The sequence below is a fragment of the Seriola dumerili genome, unplaced genomic scaffold (assembly GCF_002260705.1).
Source record: "Seriola dumerili isolate Sdu_G_001 unplaced genomic scaffold, Sdu_1.0 BDQW01000088.1, whole genome shotgun sequence".
NCBI classification, from domain to species: domain Eukaryota; kingdom Metazoa; phylum Chordata; class Actinopteri; order Carangiformes; family Carangidae; genus Seriola; species Seriola dumerili.
Window position 1 is genome coordinate 14,771,925 of NW_019174343.1, and position 20,745 is coordinate 14,792,669.

Consider the following 20,745-nt stretch of genomic DNA (forward strand, 5'->3'; position numbering starts at 1 on the left):
TAATATCATGTAAACAAATGTAAAGCAAAACAAGATGTACAATAAAATATGCATTTATTTATAGTGATTAAAGTACCGTTCACAGAAAACAATCCTGCACACTGATCACATGTGCTCACACACTCACGCAAACCCATTTACACATTAAAGAGTATTGACTCAATTCATACGTCAATACCAACATAAATACATTTGAAATATAAATACAGTACTGTACACCTTTCTCTTTAATAAAATTTGAATGTTGGAGAAGATTGTTGTGGACTGAATGTGTTGTATCACCGCCATCAGGAACAGACGTGGCAGTTCAGATCAACAAGGGGTTTGGGGCAGCAGAAATTAGATCCACTGATGGTAACGCAGCAATATCAGTCAAGTGTTTTGCTACTAAAATGTCCAAAGGCTGTTATTTCACTTGAAAATGAAGATGTGCATTAATTTCAACAGAAACTTAAGTAAAACATGCTGATTTGGACTTTTTCCATTTCAAACACAAAAGACAAAACTGAACATGCTCTGTGATCATGTACAGAAGGAAACCATGTATAAACACTTACAAAAAGGCATTTTCATAGGCATTAGTCACCTCATACATCTTTAAGAATGAAGGAGAATAAAAGGTTGAAGTGGTTAAAAAGAAAAAACGGCAATAACACTGAAAAGTGCATTCAATTTTAACTTAAATGACAAATTTGTTCATTTTGATTCCTGAAACCATTTTCTGTATTTGGTAATTACTGTATCTCCCATAACATTAGCTCTCCAAACTTTGTTTGGTTACAAAGTAGTGAAGAAATTGTTATGGATCATTTTAAATATACACAATGTGCTAACTACAAAAGAAAATGTCTGGCCTGCCCAGGATTTAGAAAATACACAATATTTTTGAAACTACAATTGTATAAAAGAAAAAAATCTTGCCTATTCAAAAAAAGAAAAGAAAAAAAAGCTGTCATGAACAAGTCATCAGCTGGCTTGCCCAAAGGCCACACTCATTACATTGGAGGGATTCAATTAAATTATACTCCATCTGAAAGCATCACTCTCATCATGGTAATGTCACAGTGCAAAGTCATGTGTGCAGCTGTTGGCTCATACAATCTCAATTTACAAGGCACAAGCTAATGAGTCCACTGGGGGAAGATGCAGGGAACTGTGAAGTGTGTGTATCAAAGGCCAGTTTCTGGAAGAACAAATAGAAAACAATGCGCCATGGCTGGTTTAGTGTCGAGTTTCAGGATTCATTCCAAAAAAAGAATTGCGAAAAGGGACTACTTCCTCGTTCAGATGAAGGTGTGTCTAGCCACCAAGGATGGATGACAGAACAGATAAGAGTGTGACTGAACACACACCAGTCATAATAAATAAAACTGATAACTAAATCAACAATAACTGCAGTTACTCCAAGTTCACAAATACTGCTTTGTCTGTCCTTAATCTGATCTTATCCCACAGGGAAATCTTTGGCTGGAATGTATAAATTTCGTCACCTGGACTTTCCATTCAAAGCATCGTGGTCTCATCAATGTAGCTCAATTAGCTGTAGAGAAATATAGATGCATCCAAACAAGGATTTCCTATGAAAATAACTTTGTATCTTGGTTGTGTTTTTAAATGTTAAAAGTTTTGGGAAGGATATAGGTAAGATGTATTTAACTTATTCTATTAACTGGCACTTGATTAGAGCTGCAAGATCATGGCTGACAAAACCTTTATTTAGCTGAATGTTGAGATCAGAAATTTTTTAAATCATTTTTGCGACAAAATACTTTTGCTGCACTTTCACACTGACTAACAGAAAACGGCCTTCACTTTCAGAATGTCATTAATAATAATCAATAGAGCTGAAATGTTTATTAATCAATTAGTCACTCAACAGAAAATTAATGAGAAATTATTTCGATAATCCATTAATCGTTCAAGTCTTTCTTTTCTACCAAAAATGCCAAACACAACTGTGGTTCAGGTCTTCCCTTTGAGGATTTGCAGCTATTTTGTCCCTCCTGACAATAAACAGATCATTTTTGGGTTTTTGACTGTTCATCAGACAAATTAGTTATTTGAAGGGTCACCTTGGGCTTCAGGATATCTTAACAGGTATTTTTAACTATTTTCTGACATATTATAAACCAAACAAATAGTCAATTAATCAAAACCAGTCTTTCAGTTACAGTTTACACTAGTAGCAGTCCTACAGCTCAAGCATCCTCAGGCAATGCACATCTATGTGGGCAAACCTCAGATCAAAGTGGACTTTCTTCTGCTCTTGTAGAAATATGAGCCAAGATAATCAGAATGAATAAGCAAACATTAAAAACACACATCACACCTCTTTGAAATAACAGTCCCCTTCACACACCTACTCAGTCGCACGGTTATTTGTCCACTGACGCAACAGGAGGATCTTTACCAGCTGCAGGAGGTGGATCTGAATCCTGTTTCTTCTCAGTCCTGGACAGATCATCACCCTCTCCTCTTCCTTTCACTTGAGAAGCAAGTTCTTCTTGTCCTTCTGCAGTGTCCCAGGAACCTGACTGCTCAGTATTATAGCCAAGCGGGGCAGGGGGCTGGTAACGGTATCTGTAGCCAAAGGCACGCAGGTGATAGGTGTAGTACTCCAATAAATACATGTGTGAAGCATCTACATAGTGGAAAGACACCGACACGTCTGAGCAGCAGTTTGGACCCTGAGAAAAAAAAACAAAAAAACACAGATTTTGTGGTTATGTAACATTACAGAGGCATCCAAGTGTCATATTTTCTAATCTTATTAAGAGTGGGTGGTACAAATGCAGGGTTTTCCCTATCATAGAAAGACTTTTTTCGTATTTTTGTGTATTGCCTTCAGCCGAATAAACATAAAAAGGTATTTAGGCAACATATGAGAATGAACGTTTGAATAATGGTTCTCAAACAGAAAGGTAAGCTGGCAACAGGAATAACCTGCCAATCAACAATCAGTGTTTGGATGAATGTTTAGTGATTAGTGTGTGACAGATGCTCACCAAGCTCAGCTAATCAAACAGCTGATTGGATATTTCTCTGAACCAACAACTTGTGATGGTATTTACAACCATCAACTCGAATAAGCATGTTGCAAACCATCGATGAAATAAGCCTCAAAGAGTAATAGAAATACAATTCTTTCTTTTTTTTGTTAGGGAATAATTCTAGTCGATGTTAATAATACTGATAGCAGATAAGATATAAGTAAAGAAGCCTGCATTACAACTACAGAAAAATTCAAAATATACTTCCACCAAACACCACCACCGCCCAGAACCCAGCACTAGCCCTCTGAAAAGCTGGGAAAAACCCTGCCAATGTGAGGGCGTTTGTTTGTCTGTCACAAGAAATGGTTTCCGGAAAGTTTAACACTATATCAAACTAACCAGTCACTACTGTCAAGAATCCAATGTTATTGTGCCTCTACCAGTTTAACAGCAAACAATGCAAAGGGGAAATGTAAAAAAATTTAGCTGCTATTCAGATATTGACAATGCTGTAGTTGCTTCACTTGCCTCTGAGATGGGGTAGTAGCAGTAGCTCCAGTACCAGAAGCTCTTGGGGAACTTGGCAGTGAGGTGTTGCTCAGGGACAAAGGGGTGAAATGTCTCCCTGCGCGCAGTGTCTCTGGAGTCTCCAGCCAGCACCCCAACTTTCTCCATGCACTGTCCCATTGCCAGGTCCTCTACAGAGGTAGTGTGAGTGCACTGTTTGCTTTTAAAACCTTCCACAAATCGCCGCAGAGCCTCTTTGCTCAGCACATAACCCGCTCCACCACTCATATAGCCCTGCTTGGTGTAGGGCTTGAATCTTCGGCCAAAGTAAATCGGCTCGTCTGGCGTGTGGTTTGCAAGAACCCACCGCAAGTTGTCTACGATTACGTAGGTGTCGTCATCTGCCTTGAGGAACCAATCTGCCTCGTGGCTATGATGCTCGTAGGCATAATGGAACGCTCGGATTGTTTTCCAGTACAGCTGATCCCGACCTTCCTTTGTACCCAATCCCACAGTGGGGAAGTCGGGGTCCTCCACAGAGCTCATGAAGACCACAACATTGCAGTGACGACTCCATGTGGACTTCACATGCCGAGCCTTCTTCTCCAGGTTGCTGGGTCCAGTCATCACCCAGCAAAGAATGCGCACCTTTTTGTATAGTTCATCAGCCATGCGACTATCCTCACCTGGTAAAGAGATATAAACATTAACATCACATTTACACTGTAAAGTCTTCATAATAAACAGTATCCATTTAAAACTGCAGACAAAGAATACTAACAGGAGTGCTTCGGGTGTCGCCTACAACAACCATTGGGAAAAAAATATGCTCTCATCATGGGTGTAGAACTGGGTATGGACAGTAGGGACATGTCAGGGTGTTGCTCAATTGGCCCCAGCAATATATTTATCCATCTCAAACAATCTTGCCATTTTAACTCCCCACTGTGTTATCAGTAAGATCTATGCAGCAACTAAGTTGTGTCTTTTCTGAAAAATGTCGGTTATTATGATAAAGAGTGAAAGACTGGGATATGGGGGATACTCAACTATGATCTGGCAACCCTCATCTTCAACTTCAAACATTGTTGACCAGCTGCAACACGGCAATAGCTGTAGTTGAGTTGGTGAAAGCAGTGCAGCGGTGGTGAAAATGAAAGGGTAAGTATTTTTAGTTTAATGGTTACAAATGCCACAGAACTGAAAACATCTTCATTAGACAAAATATCATCAGCTGATATTATACTTACATTTCAGTGGTTATTGGCCAATTTGTGAGGTGAAAATGCCTAATATAGACATCAGGTCCTTTTTAAAGATGAACTGAAGTGTAAGTACAATAAAAAACTACTCCCTGTAGCTCCAGTCCACTATTAACCCCACCCAGAAATACAAATACAGTGACTTTACATGCACTTATGGCATGAAGTAGAATTTACTGACATTCTTTCCATATCCAATACTCAGAACACACAGGATTGAACTTGTGTCTAGTCAGTGTTACAATTCACACAACAGAAACAAATAAAATCTTTAAAAAAGTGTAGCATTAAGTTGAGTACAGTGTAATGACTAAACACTGTTGTGACACATGCAAAGGTCTGACTCGTTTGACTAACAAATTAGAAGGGCACTCAGAGAGCGCAGATCTCCACAAAGGACAATGTCAAACATACACCAAACTTCTGAAAGCCAGTTACTTAAGTGCATGTTAAGACACTGATACTGAGCATATCATATTAACATACGACAACACCATGTGACAGTTAAACATTAAAGTGAAAGCATGCTACAGCTGCGCAACAGCAAGTGAGAGCAAAAACAATTCCCTATAAAAAAGACACAACCAAAAGAAGTTGAATTGGATGTATAGATGCATCCAGAAAAAAAGGATTTCTCATGAAATAATATGGGTATGACATATTTGACTCACTCCATTTAACTGATACTTGATAGTTTCAAGTAGTCATTTAGACTAGTTGTTTAAATTAAATTAAATTTGTGGTAGGAACTTAAAAATGATTATTTGACACAACAGAGTGTGTTTGAGTGATTGCATAAGGTGAAACACTTAAATTTGGTATGATTTAGTTTAATTATCAGAAAATTAATTAAGTAGCCCTACATGTCACCAACTTGTGGCCCCTTCAGACTAGAATCTAAGAGGAAGCAGTTCATCTTTGGTATCTTTCACACGTCGCTTATTTTTCTGTTAATGTGACGCATATCCGTCTGTCTGTCTGTGAAATGAAGTCAAACTGCTCCAGCAAGTCAAGATGACCAGAGAATTAGAGGAAGTTTTATCAAATTTAACTATCTCTGGAAAATACTATTTACTTGGCCGGTGTAAACTACAATTTGTACAACTGAAAGTGGAAACAATTCCAGTTATATTGTGGCACCTGGTAAAAATATTCTATGTGCTCAGATGAAAGTGTCTACTTATTAAATAACACTAACTCTTTTGATCTGTAGAATATTTATCAGCCTTAATGCATCAATCAGGAGAATTTTAAAACTGACAAAAAACTGGCTAAAGCTTGTAGTCACTTGCCATGACAGCAAATTTGATAGAGAGTCAATAAGTTGCAGTCACTATACGCCCACAGGATTTGGGTGCAGTTGGGTCTTAACACTTAGGTAACATAGACATAAAATAGATAATCCAGGTTCAATCCAATTCTGTCATTCATTCTTCCAAACTTTAATTGATTACACTCTTACAAATAATGAATTATGTCAAATCTGAGTGACAGAAATTGAAACAATCTAAAGAAAATTAGATTTGAAATGCACTCGGATTGTTACACATTTTACTGCATTGTATCTGTCATCAGTTTCTGGCTCACCTTTTTACCTGCTTCCAAGGCACACAGAGAAAGGTAATACTCGATCAGGAATTAGTCTGGGTGTAAGCTTGTGTATGAAGAACAACTTTATTTAGAAAGTCGGAGCTGGAGTTTTGGATTAGTAACTGATTAGGGACGATAAAGCTGACTGCAGCGCCTGAGAGGGACAGGAACACTCCCTTAGTAAGCACAAAGTAGTTACATGTTCGCGGAAGATGAGATTTGATCTACTGACTCAAGAAAGTATGGTGAAAAGTGGCTGTATTTACTCCTGAAAATAATACAAAGCCTAAAGGATATGGAATTTAAGTATGTCTCCAAGTTGGTGCACATGGAAATCTTTTGGAGCTTCCAACCTACCTGTATGATGAGGGTGCTTCAGGTTGAAAAGAGCAGACCTTTCTTTCTTCCATATCTTCCTCTCTTCCTCAAGCTGTTGCTGGTGGTCATGAAGTTTGTTCAAGCTGCTGGGCTGCTGAGCTGTCAAGGTCCTCTCAAACCACAGCTGCCGCAGAAACACGTACAGTGTAAAGGTTCCCACCACAAAACCTGCATAGAAGGAGAATCTGGATCCGAGGGCCTTCATGCTGGATCAGGTGTCTCACTGTCAGGTCTTCAACTTGGCAGGTGCTGAGTAAGACAGGGGAAAAATATGGTCAACATGGACACAAGTCTCACACAAGTTCACAAAAATGTGCCCAGTCTAAAGATGTAAAGTCCCATCGCTGTGTGTGTTGGCGAGTAAGAAGCGACAAAATGGAACTGTTATCTGTCACTCCCCGTTTAAGGTGTGGTTTACTGACCAGCGGTATCGCAGACACCATAGCACCTTTCTTATCCTCCAGCTACTTCATCAGAAGTGGAAATGTCAACTTTTAAAAGCAAACACTAAGCCCGTTTTGACCACGACGTAGCGATTTCCTTACCTTCCTCTGAACCGTAACTTAGCTCAGCTAGCCGCACTAAAATGTTGCTAACAGTTATATTGGCTATATAGCGGGTAAGATTACCAAAATGCCAACTATTAAAAGGCTCCCGTTATGACAAAAACTAAATTAAATTGTCAGTCTTTAATGAGTGGCTCCTGGCCTAGGTGTAGGTAGCAGGCGTTAGCTGACTGGGTAGTCCGTTATTAGATCGACGCTGCTAACGTTAACTTCAGTGCTAAGTTAGCGATGATCTTTCCTGTCGTGTCAACAAAGCTAACGGAAACGTTACAGAGTTAGCTGACCGAGCGGGCTTAACGACATGAATGTTAATTGGAATACGGCCAGCAGTTCAATGAAAATAACGTACGGACCAGACTGAAACACAAACGTAAAATTATTCCATACCGCTGCATAAACTACATCTAACTTATCTGACTGCAGTCTGTCCAGACAAACAGCTACTTCCGGTCAAGTATTTCAAAAGAAGAGCGCTGTGTGCACAACAGACACGTGTCCTCCTGCAGATACAGTACAGATGTTGCAGAAGATTCTGTGAACCCGGGGGGCCTATTGGTCCCCACTGTACATGGCAGTTTCCGCAACTACTCAGACACCAAACAGCAGAGGTGGGCAACACCACAAAAATTTGGTTTCAGTCCGAAGTCAGGTGATACCAGGGCCATGATCATAGATACCAATACTGATATCGGTAGTTTAAAGTGTTAAAAGCAGCTAATACAAATCATGTAGGCAAGAATAATATGTAATTTCTGAATATGTTAATTATCATTACCACCAAATAATTTGTCAAACATGAGGTATTCCAATTTACTATTCTCTGTTAATCACGTGCATCTTTGAACACAAGACAGTCTTTAGTGGTAAATCCCAAATATTCATTATTTGAATTCAGAAGTTATCACGGCACATATGCACACAACTGCAAGAGATAGATAGATAAAAGCATATCTGCACTAAGAGTGCAGAGTAATGTGTCCAGGATGTGACATAACATATGATGGATCCAATTTTATTTATTTTTTATCACTTGTCAGACATATTGATGATGATTTTTTTTGTTGATTTCAGTCACACGATACTTTGATGGACTAACTACCAGTACTGCGACGGAGTAACACTCACTTTCCCCAGGTTTTTTGTGTTAATTATTTGACACTGCAAAAAGGATCTGGTTAATCACAACATTAGCATAAAAAATGATTTGGATAGCCAATATGGCTGAAATCCTTCGTCAGAATCTAATCAAAACCTTTAACTTCTGCCCAGCTTTCTAATAATAATCCCGATATTTGTCATATTAAACAAATGAAAAATCAAACATAAGCTACTGGTTGACTGCCAGTAAATCACCAAGGTGACCATTTATACCATGATGTCACATTAAAAAAAAAAATCACATTTGAGTTACTTTATTTGCTTAAATCCAGAGGTTGGGTGCTTTTGTATTATAGCAGCTACAAACTCTAAGATTGCTGGCATGACAAACACAAAAGCAGTGCTACCTTATTCCACATTGTAGTTGTACTCTCAGACTCTTCACCAGGTTCACCCAGTTGTTATCTCAGTATAGGCAAATTAAATAAAAAACCTGAGAGCATGCAGATGTTCATCTAATGCAGGATACAATACAAACATAACACGTTTAACTTTAGAACAAAAAATAAATAGCTGGATGATATCCAGAGGACCCCTATGGTATTTTTTTATTTAAAAAAAATAAATAGTAAAGAATGCTCAAAGACTCATATTTACAAGGCAGCTCAAGTGGACTTCTGTCAGACTGTGAAGACAATATGATATCCCTAATACAGTAAAACAGCTCTATTCAAGAATACACTGATAAACTTACCTTTTGTGGCTCTGTTTTAAAGTGTTATGGTTAACAAATGTGTGCAGCTGAAGCATAAAGATCAAAATGACTCATGAGTGAAGAGTGTTAAAGCAGACTGAAGCTTGTTTTAAGACTACTGATTTTCTTCCCTTCCGCAATACAGGAAAACCCAGACAACTGGCAACTGGATAACTCACAAATCCTGCTTTGTGATCACACGCCCCAGATCAGATAAAAAGAAGGTGTAACAATGTAACTTTTGAGAAGGCAAATTCAAGTGGCATTCAAGTAAAGAAACGCACCCAAAATTCCTGAAGCTTTTTTCTTTTTACTCCAGCCTGTTCTGGGGACAAAATGCCTCAGTCCTGTGTCTGAAAAAAGTTTGTGTATGACTCAGTCCCACCGTGAAATTAAGATTAAAGATTGCACTGTCACAAATGTTGAACATATTTACTCAGGTGACTCAAGTCTCACTGAATTTGTGCTAACATACCACAAATCAATTCAAAAACATATTCAAGCAATAATTATATACAGGTTGAGTTCCAAGTAGCCACAATTATACACAAATTATACAAATTCAGCCCTTTTAATTACACCTCTGAAGGATCCATAGAAAAGTTTTGTGTCGATTCACTATTTTGGTAGACTGAATACGATTGACAGTGTATCTTTCTTTGTTTTCCTTTGCCAAATTACAAGTACACACTTAAAAGATTTCTTCCTACACTCCCTTAAGCGCTTTTCTTTTGAATCCCTTTAATAGCACATGACAACCCAAGGGAAACCCAAAATATTTGTGAGACAATGTTGAAGTTTGTGTTTTAAAATATTAGGTTTACAAACACTTCTGTAATCTACTGTGTGTTTGCTGATAATATTATCAGCAAAACGCAGTGTGTCAGAGTTTCAAATTTTCAAAGACAAGAGGGAAGTGAGATACGAACCCTTGAGTATTTGTCCTTGGTTTTTCATTTTCACACACAATCAACCTGTGGAAACACTCATTCAGTTTGTTGTCGCAAAGGTAACATGTAAAACAAATGCCAGTAGTAATTTAGCTGTGGACACACAATGTGCTGCAGACAACCTCAGAACTAAACTGAAAATATTCAGTAAAACTCACTGAAATATTTTTAAAAAGGTTCATATATCACTCGGCTATTCAAGCCATCTATCAAAACTGAATCCCATCAAAAAGGGGAAAATGCATAACTCCATTTAGCTGCGTAAGTACAGCTGACACGTTGCAGTTTCATCGTGCAACATATACATGGTGCCTACTAAAGACACATATTGCCTAGTCAAAATACACGGACAGATTTTCTGAATGTGCAAACAAGTGAGTTGATATTATCTGCCAGTTTTATAGCAATAATTCAACCCTGTGGTCTCTTTTTCAAATTTGCTGCTGCACTTCAGAGTCCCCCTCCCTGCTAGTCTCCACAGGAGTTCACCATCACAAAAGGTGCACTGAATGTACTGAACAAGCTCATATGTCCACATCGTCCGAGTCAGAGGTGCTGGATGATTGGGACTCCTCCTGCGACTCTCCCCACACAAACTTATAGTTGTTCTCCAACTCCTGCTGCCTCTTTTGCTCCTTGTAAACTTCTTCTGTGCCTCCAGTCTGGGGGATTAAAACGAGGTATGTTAGAAAATAACTTTATGATCAAATGTTTATTTGACTTGCTGACAAAAAAAAAGGTAAAATTGTTTCCCGCAAAAGAAAGGGCTAATTACATACCAATTACATTGGTCGACAAACCTGTTAGATCCTTTTGTCTTTACTTTTTCCCCCACTTTACAAACTAGTTATTCATGCGTGGTTTTTGAAGTTCAAGTGAAAGTAGCAAAGTTTCAGTTAAGTGAAAACTAATGGAAAAAAGCTGGTGAATTATTATAGTTATGTGCCATCTGATATCAAGCACATTGTGTGGACATTTTTCTATTACACAAGTGTTAAAATACTTTTTAGTCAGTCAGTTGTATTTGACAACCTAGAACCTGAAATGTAGAAACCAGATTTTTCCTGGAAGTGACAGTATCTCACCTGTTGTTAAATATGAAGCCTCACCCAACAGCTTGTTCCCTAGCAACTACTCCCAGCAAAGAACATGTCCAATAACTAACGCCCATAAAACGGCAATTTGTTGTGTTTTTTTTCCCACTCAGAAAGTTAAAGAAACACTCTAACCTCTAATTTCTGTAACTTTCTGAAAAAATCCAACATTTGCACCCACTTCGCACCATGAAGTCAAGTCAAATCTTTCAATATACTGTAAATATTTCATGACTACACCCTAATGATTTAACATCTATGTAAGAGTTATAGTTTGTTAATCGGGTAGACAAAAAAAAAAGATCCAATGGTCAGTCACATGTAGGCTGAAATTATTTTCTAAGCAAACACTACACCTCACAGCAAACCAGTGTGATGCTGGCTCAGTCACACCCACAAGGATCCTGAACCCAATAAAAAAGCAATTACTGAAATTACCAGGAGATTTATGAGGAGCTCCCTGAAGGACTTGGTATCTTCTTCAGTCAGCCACTGATCACCGGCCTCCTCTGCATTCTTTCTTGTCAAGATCTTGACCTCAATTTTACCTTAGAAAAAACAAAGCAGCGGAAAAGGGTGGCTTTCAAGTTAAACACATGTACTTCCAAGTTGCTCTGAATAAGGATACTGTACCACATGTTAAAGCAACAAATAATCATAATGAAGAATGGTATAGACAAAACAGTGGATGAAAAAGAAAGAACACACATGGTGGACACACTTTTCATTTCTGTCTGTCTTTAAGATAAGCGTCAGCTAACTAATCAGATTTTTTTGCTATCATGATGCTTACTTTTGCAATTCTGTTTAAGAAAAAATACCTAATTTAACGGGTCTCCTGTCTAATGTCCTGCTACTAATTTTGGTCTTCAGTAAATGCAGTGTTTAATTGCTTGCAGCATGAAAATGTGGGAAATACTTCTGTTTATTTCCGCATGATATTTATGTCATTTGAATGGCTTAACCTGAAAAACCTGAATCTGACAGTTGTAATGCTTTTTGACACAAATGAGCAAATAAATACAGAACTGTATGTTCAAGATAACAGATGAAAGAGAGAAAAGGCCGTGAGTGTTTCGGGCACTCCCCCTTCATACCTTCGGCCTTCAGTCCTGCTTTCTCTAGCTGTTCTTTAACCACGTCCTTTATGTGCTGCCACTGGGGGTCTCCTTCGCCCATCTCCTGAACTTTGACCTCCCCATCAGGGCTGCTGCCCGTCTTATACTTAGTAATTTTGATCTTAACATGGTCGTCAGCCGCTTGGTCTGGGGTGACGAGACAAAAGAGGGACAAACAACACAGTTCACCTCAAAACCCACCAAGCAGGGCCACAGGATGGAGGAGGTAAGAGCCAAGAAAATGGAATCCAAAACACTGTCTTATAAGCATTACATTTGTCACGGATTTGATTTGATTATTTAAATTTTGATTTAATTACTGAAAATCACCCACAGATACATCAATGGCAGCAGAGGAAAGACCACTAACTAGCCAAAGAAATTTAAAATATTAATCTGATATCATGAGTTTTCTGTGGATTCAGTTTGTTTTTGCATCAAACTAAGTCCATGTGTGCATCTATTTTGGGATGAGAATGCCATAACAGGCATCTACTGTACATATGGATGAAATATGAAGATAATGGAGGTGGACACAGAGTAACCACCGAAGGGAAGGCAGCCTGGTTACCTGGCTGCTTTGGAGCAAGGCTGGGGCTGCCCCTGGTCGGGTCTCTGGATCTTTGAATTCCTGCTGTTTGCTGCTCTTGGTCCTGGACGTCTTTCTCCTCTAAATGGTCAAGTAGCTTGTCCAGTGTCGTCTCCAGTGTCTGTGTTGCTTGAGTGCGATCGAACTCCCCTTTCAGGCCCTCAGTCTCCAATTCCTGCTGGGCCTACAGGACAGAGAAAAGCCACTCATGTCAATGAATAACAATACATTATGTGTAAGGATCTGCCAAATAATATTTTAATATACATCAATCTTAGTGTTAAAATCACATTATCTATGGTCTGAAACCTCATTTATGATGTTGTCAAATTCCTTCTGCATTTCCTCCTTTATTTCTTCAATCTGATCAGATGGCACAGAGAGGTCAGCCATCTCATCCTCAAACTCCTGTAGTAGGCGTTCATCTTCATCTTTCTCTTCCTCACCGAGCTTCTCTGTTACCCTGTCACTTGTTGGTTTCTCGTCTCGACTTTTGGCTTGGTTTTGTGCTTTCTAAAAACAAAACAAAAAAATGCTGCACTGAATTAGAATATCCACACACTGCAAGGAAAAAAAATTATAATCGAGGTAGAGAGGTATACAAAAAAAAGTATCACAGATATCTTGTCCTGACCTTCCTGTTACTCTCTTTGAGGTGCTGGACAAATTTCATCAGGTCTGCTGGGTCAGTGATGATTTTAAAGTTGAATTTTTCTACTGAAAGAGATTAATTTCAATGAGATCAAAGTCTTACACTGAGCAGCAGCTCAAAAAATAAATGCATAACTAATCACCATTAACTTTTGACAGTCGTTCACTTTGCAAATTAGACAGCATACTGCACCAAAATAAAAGACTGTGGTTCTTGTAATCTTTTTTGGGGCTCGTTTGAAGCAGCAATCAGAAGACATTAAATGAACTGTGCTGTAAAGTGATCAGAATAATCATAAATAGGATTGATCTTCTGTGTGTGTGTGTGTGTGTGAGTGAGTGAGTGAGTGAGTGAGTGAGTGAGTGAGTGAGTGAGTGAGTGAGTGAGTGAGTGAGTGAGTGAGTGAGTGAGTGAGTGAGTGAGTGAGTGTGTGTGTGTGTGTGTGTGTGTGTGTGTGTGTGTGTGTGTGTGTGTGTTGCATTACCTTCATCACCATCATCAATGACTCCACTGTCTGTAAGTGAGTCATCAACATCATCTGCTGCCTGTGAAGAAATAATCAGGTTAGTTAGGTGTTGTGAAATGGTAATGTGTTGACCTACACCCTCTAGTGGTCAAATGGGCTCTGACTGGAGAGGAATCTTGACTAAAATCTTTTTACACACTTAAACATTCATGCATGGACAGTTATTGTAAACAAAGTTTTAGATGATATGGACAGCAATGAACTATAACATTTTGCAATAATCTATCAATTTAGTCAGCTCTAAGCACAAAGCACATAAGATTAAAAAAAACGGTCAATTTAACACATTATAGTGTTGCTATAACATATTATAAATGAAATCAATCATGATTAGTACACTAGATTTTGTGGAATGGACATTTTAAAACTTGAACACTACAGTAAACTTGTTTGAATGAAGACACTAAATTAGTCAGCCTATCATTCACTGTCAATGTACAGACTCCAGGAAGACATCATTCATTCAGAGGGAGAACTGATTCTAAGACATACAGTGTTTCTATACCTGGCTCTCCTGTTGAGAAGGAGTCGTTTTTGAAGTCTCTGGTTTTGTAACTCCCTCCCAGAAATCAGAATCCTCTGCCTCTTCTGACCCACCATCCTCAGATACATCAGCAGTGTCTGTCTCAAAACAGATGCAGCCACTCGTGTCACATGAGAAAAGCTTTGTGAAATCTACATTTACCCAAGGCATAATTGAGATTATCATTTTCCCCAGAAGTGTAAAAAATTGCACCTTTTCTGTCTGAGTGGTCTGAGTCATCGCTGGGTGCAGGTGATATCTCTTCTGCTGTTACTTCCACTGCTCCATCTGCCCCTTCATTACCGGCCAACATTTCATCAAGATTCCTCAGCTCCTCTGAGATCTGCTCCACTTTACGCTTTGTGTCCGCTGGGAACAGACAGATGTAGGAGGGAGGAGGAGGGAAAGAAAAGAATGAAAGAAAGAATGAAAGAACAGTCATGTCTCCGTATTTCTTATGGTTTTAAAATTAGACAGTGTACATCAGTATTTCAAATACCATACACCTAATTAACAATACATGTCAAACAATTGAACATTTGTATGTTTACCACCTTCGGCTCCCTAACTGATGTTAGTTTCCAGATGCTGCATCACAGTCACCTTCATTTTTGTCAACTCACAGACTTGGGCCTTGACGTAATCCATGTACTGTTGGGCGCTTAACGCTGGTTGGCACACGATACCCTGGGGTTTGGCAGTTGATGGTGGCCGCAGGAATGGATGCTGGCAGGTGCGACTGGTGTGAATTGTCAGCACATAGCGACACGACTGGGGCTCATCCACTCGTGCGATGTAGTCACCTGAGCCTTCTTCACACACAAACTGGAAATAATAGAGTAAAACCGTCTAGGTGTGTCTAGGATTCATCATTTGGAACATTATGCAAATTGACTTCACATCTCTGTTTGGAGTGGTAAAACAGAAAAACAGACAAAACCATGGAGGCAGTGTCTCCTTAATTCAAATTCCTCACCCGGACTTCTGTCTCTCTGGGGTTTCCATTTATGTCACACTTAGAGCCATTTACATAGGTCTGACTGTGGTAGCGCTTCAGTCTGTGCTGTTTGGAGGCCTGGGAAACAACAAACAGAAAATATGTTTTAATGCATCTGATTTGTAATATTCTTGAACATTATAGATAGAAAGTAGCTGGTGAGTGGGGTCAGTAAGGTCAAGCCCAAGGCTAACTCAATGAGTCTAATGGATGTGGCCACAAAGTTCGACATGGCCCGCTTGGTCCTGAATATGTCCTTCCTTCCTAAGTTCTTAGTAACTACTAGCACCAGCTAAAATAATGTTTTTATGAAGCCAAACAACTATTAAACTTACATGTTTGACTCGATATTTTACAAATGTAGGTGTTACATTATTTGTACTTAGACAGAGAAAATGTCTTTCAGAACGTATCTGTATTATTGTAGTTAAGTGTAAGAGGGGAATATCCCATTATGTCACCTAACCGACCTTTAAGTTACTGGCATATCATTTTGTCATGATGTTTGTTGAAGTACATTGCGGTATCTTTATAAAAACTGATTTAAAATCTTCAAAGATCACATCATTGACCTATCAGATCAGATACGACAAACGTATCCCATTTTACCTCTGACAGTCTTTACTGAGAAAAGGTAGTGTTGACAGTTGGTTCAGGTAGCTAAGGAAAGTTACATCTGACAGTTAGTTGGTATAAATATTTTGTAACAGCTAATATCTAGGTAATAACTGGTTTGTGTGGTGCAACCCATTCTAAACTAATAATGTGTAAATCTCTCTAACTACGGCCCGTATGAACAGCACATATCAACGGCTTAAAAGCCCTATGAAACCGTCTTCATGTTTTCACTAATGTCAACAAATGACTATGAACAAGCCATGTACACTTGTTGGGCAGTTTGACACAGTGTAAAATAATGTGCTTTCTGTATAAAGACATCACAGCAGAAGACAAATGAAGAATATCGACAAAAGTAGGCTAATCCCTCATGCACATTACTGAAGAGTATTATATCAGCCTGAGATAGTCTTGTGCATTTTAAAATACATAAATCCATTCTTCCTGCATATTGTCTTTAACTGGGACTTTGATGATGTACAGCAAAACTTTAATGCTTTCCTTCTTTTTTTTTTATCTGTAGGACCAAGACTGACACCTGTTTTTTTTCCTTATGGATAAAATAGGTAGATCTCAGTAAATTATGTGGGCAATTGTCAGTGTCCCACATACTGAATTAGGCTAGGATTTATTCAACTTTAAATTATGCACTGCCACATACAACAATAAAATTCAGTTTATATTATACAATCATGCAATTCCATGTTTCGTCTTTTTAATGCATACCAGAAATCTGAAATTTAAGAAAATGCAACCACACAATAAAGGCAACTTTACCTTTGCCGTTTCATTGTTCCAATCAAACTCAGATTCATAATAACCGAGAAACAGAATGTCCCCTTTGATTTCTGTGTCTGAGGAGAGAAGAACATCTCAAAGTCAAAATCAGCTCATCTGTTACAGTTATAAAATACATAGATTTAAAACACAGTGGTATGTTCTCACCTTCGAGGTGGTACTGTCTGATATGCTGACCATGACAAAACTCGTATGTCCACCAGTCCTTCGTCTGCATGAAACACAGACAGCAAACATCTCAAAATACTGTAATTACTGACACATTTTCCTTTTAATTTAGGCTACTTGCTTAAAATCATCAACAATATCATAATCATCATCTTTTTTCCCTGCACATACATGGTTATATCTTTTTAACAAGTATAGCTTAGTATGATGCCTTAGTAACAAACTTTCCACCTCACTGTTTTGAGTCCAGTTGGTTGATCACTGATTCAGTGATTGGGATGATTAAAATCAATATGTCAGGATGCAGGAAGGAATAAGAGTATTAGGCTCTAGTGTGTGTGCATCAAAACGAAAAGAGGCACATTAAACAAAGAAACGTATAAACTACTAACTAAAAGGCTCAAAACATGATTAGAGTGACAATTCAAAAATGAAGCCCAGATAAAACCCGAAACTACAATCAGCTGTTGAGAAAACCTTTTTCTTCTACGCTGCTGATCACAAGAAGTATCTGCTGATGTGAAACATGCCCCACAAAGGGGATTTCAGAAGACCTACAATCAAGCATTGTTGATTTGCATAAAGCTGAAAAAGTTAGAGAGTCATCACAAAAAGTTTACATAGTTTAGTTCTGTGGCTCTTCTCCCTAAAAGTTGGCACCCAGTTAAGATGACGCCCAAAACCTCAACACAGAAGATCAGTAATGTAACAAAGAACTTCAGAGTATCAGCTAAAGGCTTTAAATAATCATTGGAGCTGGTTAACACTCTGTCCATGGCAGGACACCCCAAAAAAACATCGCCGTGCCCCTGAAGTTTGCTAAAGAGCAGCTGGACACTCCACAACACTACTGGGAAAATGTTATATTTACTGATGAAACTAACATCCTATGAAGTGAGTGGTCCAAAATTCCTCCTGAACCTTTTGCTTGTTTGAGGTTATTGGTGACAAAGGAGGTTCGACCAGTTATTAAATCCAAGGATCCTTCAACATTGTTGATGGAACTTTGACTACACTTTAAGCTGAACCAGTGAAAACATAAAGTAGTAATACAGTCCTCTTTTTTATACTGACAGGATTTCAATTTGCATTGGCTGCACTTTATTGTGTAGCTGAAAACAAATTAATTATGATGTTCATTTTGAAAATTTCATCATCTGTGTGTGGGTAGTGTTATAAGTAACCATTTCCTCCTTAAACATCTACTTAATGGCAGCACATTTAAGTTACTGAATTTCTTGTCCCTGGGTGCTCCCTGGATTCAAATTTTGTTTGAAGTGCTATTTGGATGGGATACACGTAGAAAAAAACATAAAACTAAAACTAAGAGGCACTCTCTTCTTTAAACAATTAAAATGGCATCGAGCCTTCATCAAGGAGTGACCCCCTGAAGTAGGGTATGTTTTTAGGTTTACCATGACCATGCCATGATAATAAAGGCATGTTAATTGTTTTTCCAAAAGAGAGTGCCTTGTAGTTTTCTTGAATTTTTTTGTATTATATACAGTTTGTCCTGTGTCAGAAGTGTTTTTTGTATATCACAGATAGTTTTGGTGTGTTTTTTTATATCATGTGATCTCCTATTTGCGGGTGGAGCTATCATTTCTATCTGTATACAAAGCCTGTTTTGACCATAAAAGGTCAAAATGTTGCCAATGCCAATTAATGTTTGTCCTCCTTCTCAACATTGCAAAGCAAACAGATACAGACAAACCTTTCAATACACAGTGATTGTTTGGTACTTTCTCAGTGTGCTTATTTTGCAGTCACACATATTTACATCTGCTTGAATACGTTTGAGTGACAGGTGTGGTCAGTGTGATAAAGTTTGCATCAAAAACAGCTCTGCCTTGAGTGAAAAAAATAGTAATAATAGACCTCACAGACAAGCAAATTTGAACCAACCTTCACTAGACACGGGGCATTATGCATTGGACCGAGCAGGTCTGGAATGTCTGGTCCAGTGTACCCCTCCGAGTCCGGCTCAGATGCAGGATCCTGATGAAACCGGACAGCCTGGGCTGGAAGTCGACACTCGTAGAGCTGCTTGTACTTACTGGACACCATCATAACCTCCTCTGTCTTGGTCTAAAGGAGACACACAGTCATGAAAATTGCAGTATCTCAGTGTGACAATGTCACACATTAGCAGAAAGATATTCAAGTACTTATGGTTCATTAACTACCTAGTTTTGCTACTATAGTTATAGTTAGTTATTTATAATGTGAGGAAGTTACAGGTAGGTGGAAGTGAGGACACTGAGGTTGTGTTGTGACAGCTGTCAACAGTGGCTGCTGCGTAGGTCACTTCAGAATAAACCTCATAAAATAAAGCTTCAACATGTAAATTCCAAGCATATTGTATATTTTAAAAATAAACTAAACCCAACTAACAGGCAGATTACTCTTTATTTGCGTTAAAAGGGAAGCTATTTAACGGCATTTTACGATATGTAACGTTAGCTAACGGAAGCTTACTTTCTAGCTAGCAAGCTAACCATTAGCTTCCCCAAAGATCCTCACTCACCTGCCCCAGGATGACGGGATCGGGAAGAATTTGAATCCCATATTTCATCTCGTTCAGCTCCTCCAAATTCAAGAAGGCAGGGACACAGAGTGGACATATCAACAAGAAAACATACAGTCTTTTTAGCCACCGTACTGAGAACACAGCCATGATGATTGACTCTCTCCTCATAGCCCCATTTGCGAGACAACAACAAAACACAGGGAGCCTGACATGGGAGCAGCTGGTTGGTCAATGTAGCAAGCACTGCTCTGTCATTGGTTAACTTTTGTGTCCGTCAACGGTTTGCCAGTTCTGTATGTGTGTTAGATTAGGACACTGGCATACACTGAAGGGGCGGTGGCCCTACTTTAGTAATCTCGACCATCATTCTAAAACAGCGTACATGCCAGCTGTCCAGCTTTGTCTTGCCACAAATTAAACTCACCCTCTAAGGCAGTAACCAGGCTTGCGTTGGCTTGGTGGATAAGGCGTTCTAACAGCTAATTTGGCCAAATTATTATCATGCGGGTTATTTTCTCAATTGGTAACACCAGACTACTGCTTTGATCATTTCTAAGATTAACATTTACAAGTAGAACTGGAAACTACTTCAGCTGGTACCCAATAAGCACACACTGGTAGAAAGAAATGTGAAAATGTGAACTCAGAGTGTGCGGTTATGGTCAAACTTCCACCAATTTGTAGCCAGTATTGAAATAGAGACAGGCTGTCAAAAAAATAAATAAATAAAAATAAAAAAACCTTTTAACATGCTTTCACACACGATACCAGACCTATCATAGACACACATCGAACACATATGTGCACAGATGCCCACCCACCCACACACACACATGAATACCATATTGTTGAGCTATGGGTATGAACGGGTCTTGTTGGAACATGAGTAAAATTAATTTTCAGATGATGTGCTGTAGTTCATAGCCTACATAGTCCACGTAATGTGCCACACGTTACCATTGCACTTCGCACAGTGATTGACCGCTGGGTGTTGTGTTGAGGTGCGGTGCTTGCTCCGCTGATCTATCGCTCCG

At 38.8% G+C, this 20,745-nt stretch overlaps 2 protein-coding genes across 7 annotated transcripts; both read right to left on the minus strand.

Moving 5' to 3' along the window:
* Nucleotides 1-876: 876 nt before the first annotated feature.
* Nucleotides 877-9,236, minus strand: LOC111221437 (glycoprotein-N-acetylgalactosamine 3-beta-galactosyltransferase 1-B-like). Of its 4 annotated transcripts, none has more exons than XM_022744790.1 (4): nucleotides 9,149-9,236; nucleotides 6,710-6,979; nucleotides 3,522-4,186; nucleotides 877-2,687 (listed from the first exon to the last, which is right to left on the minus strand). In XM_022744790.1, the coding sequence occupies exons 2-4, from the start codon at nucleotides 6,933-6,935 to the stop codon at nucleotides 2,376-2,378; spliced, it is 1,203 nt and encodes a 400-aa protein (XP_022600511.1). In that variant the 5' UTR covers nucleotides 6,936-6,979; nucleotides 9,149-9,236; the 3' UTR covers nucleotides 877-2,375. The 4 variants fall into 4 exon arrangements, with proteins under 4 accessions (XP_022600511.1, XP_022600513.1, XP_022600512.1 ...); XM_022744792.1 differs by lacking the exon at nucleotides 9,149-9,236 and adding an exon at nucleotides 7,684-7,789; XM_022744791.1 differs by lacking the exon at nucleotides 9,149-9,236 and adding an exon at nucleotides 7,276-7,789.
* os9 (OS9, endoplasmic reticulum lectin) lies at nucleotides 8,693-19,886 on the minus strand. 3 transcript variants are annotated; one of them, XM_022744786.1, is made up of 15 exons: nucleotides 19,709-19,886; nucleotides 19,087-19,269; nucleotides 17,161-17,224; nucleotides 16,993-17,069; nucleotides 15,577-15,675; nucleotides 15,224-15,425; nucleotides 14,814-14,969; nucleotides 14,583-14,698; nucleotides 14,036-14,096; nucleotides 13,534-13,613; nucleotides 13,209-13,412; nucleotides 12,882-13,083; nucleotides 12,290-12,457; nucleotides 11,631-11,740; nucleotides 8,693-10,760 (listed from the first exon to the last, which is right to left on the minus strand). In XM_022744786.1, exons 1-15 carry the CDS (start codon nucleotides 19,877-19,879, stop codon nucleotides 10,623-10,625), a joined length of 2,031 nt encoding a protein of 676 aa, XP_022600507.1. In that variant the 5' UTR covers nucleotides 19,880-19,886; the 3' UTR covers nucleotides 8,693-10,622. The 3 variants fall into 3 exon arrangements, with proteins under 3 accessions (XP_022600507.1, XP_022600506.1, XP_022600508.1); XM_022744785.1 differs by having other exon boundaries at nucleotides 13,534-13,616; XM_022744787.1 differs by lacking the exon at nucleotides 12,290-12,457 and having other exon boundaries at nucleotides 13,534-13,616.
* Between the last annotated feature and the right edge of the window lie 859 nt (nucleotides 19,887-20,745).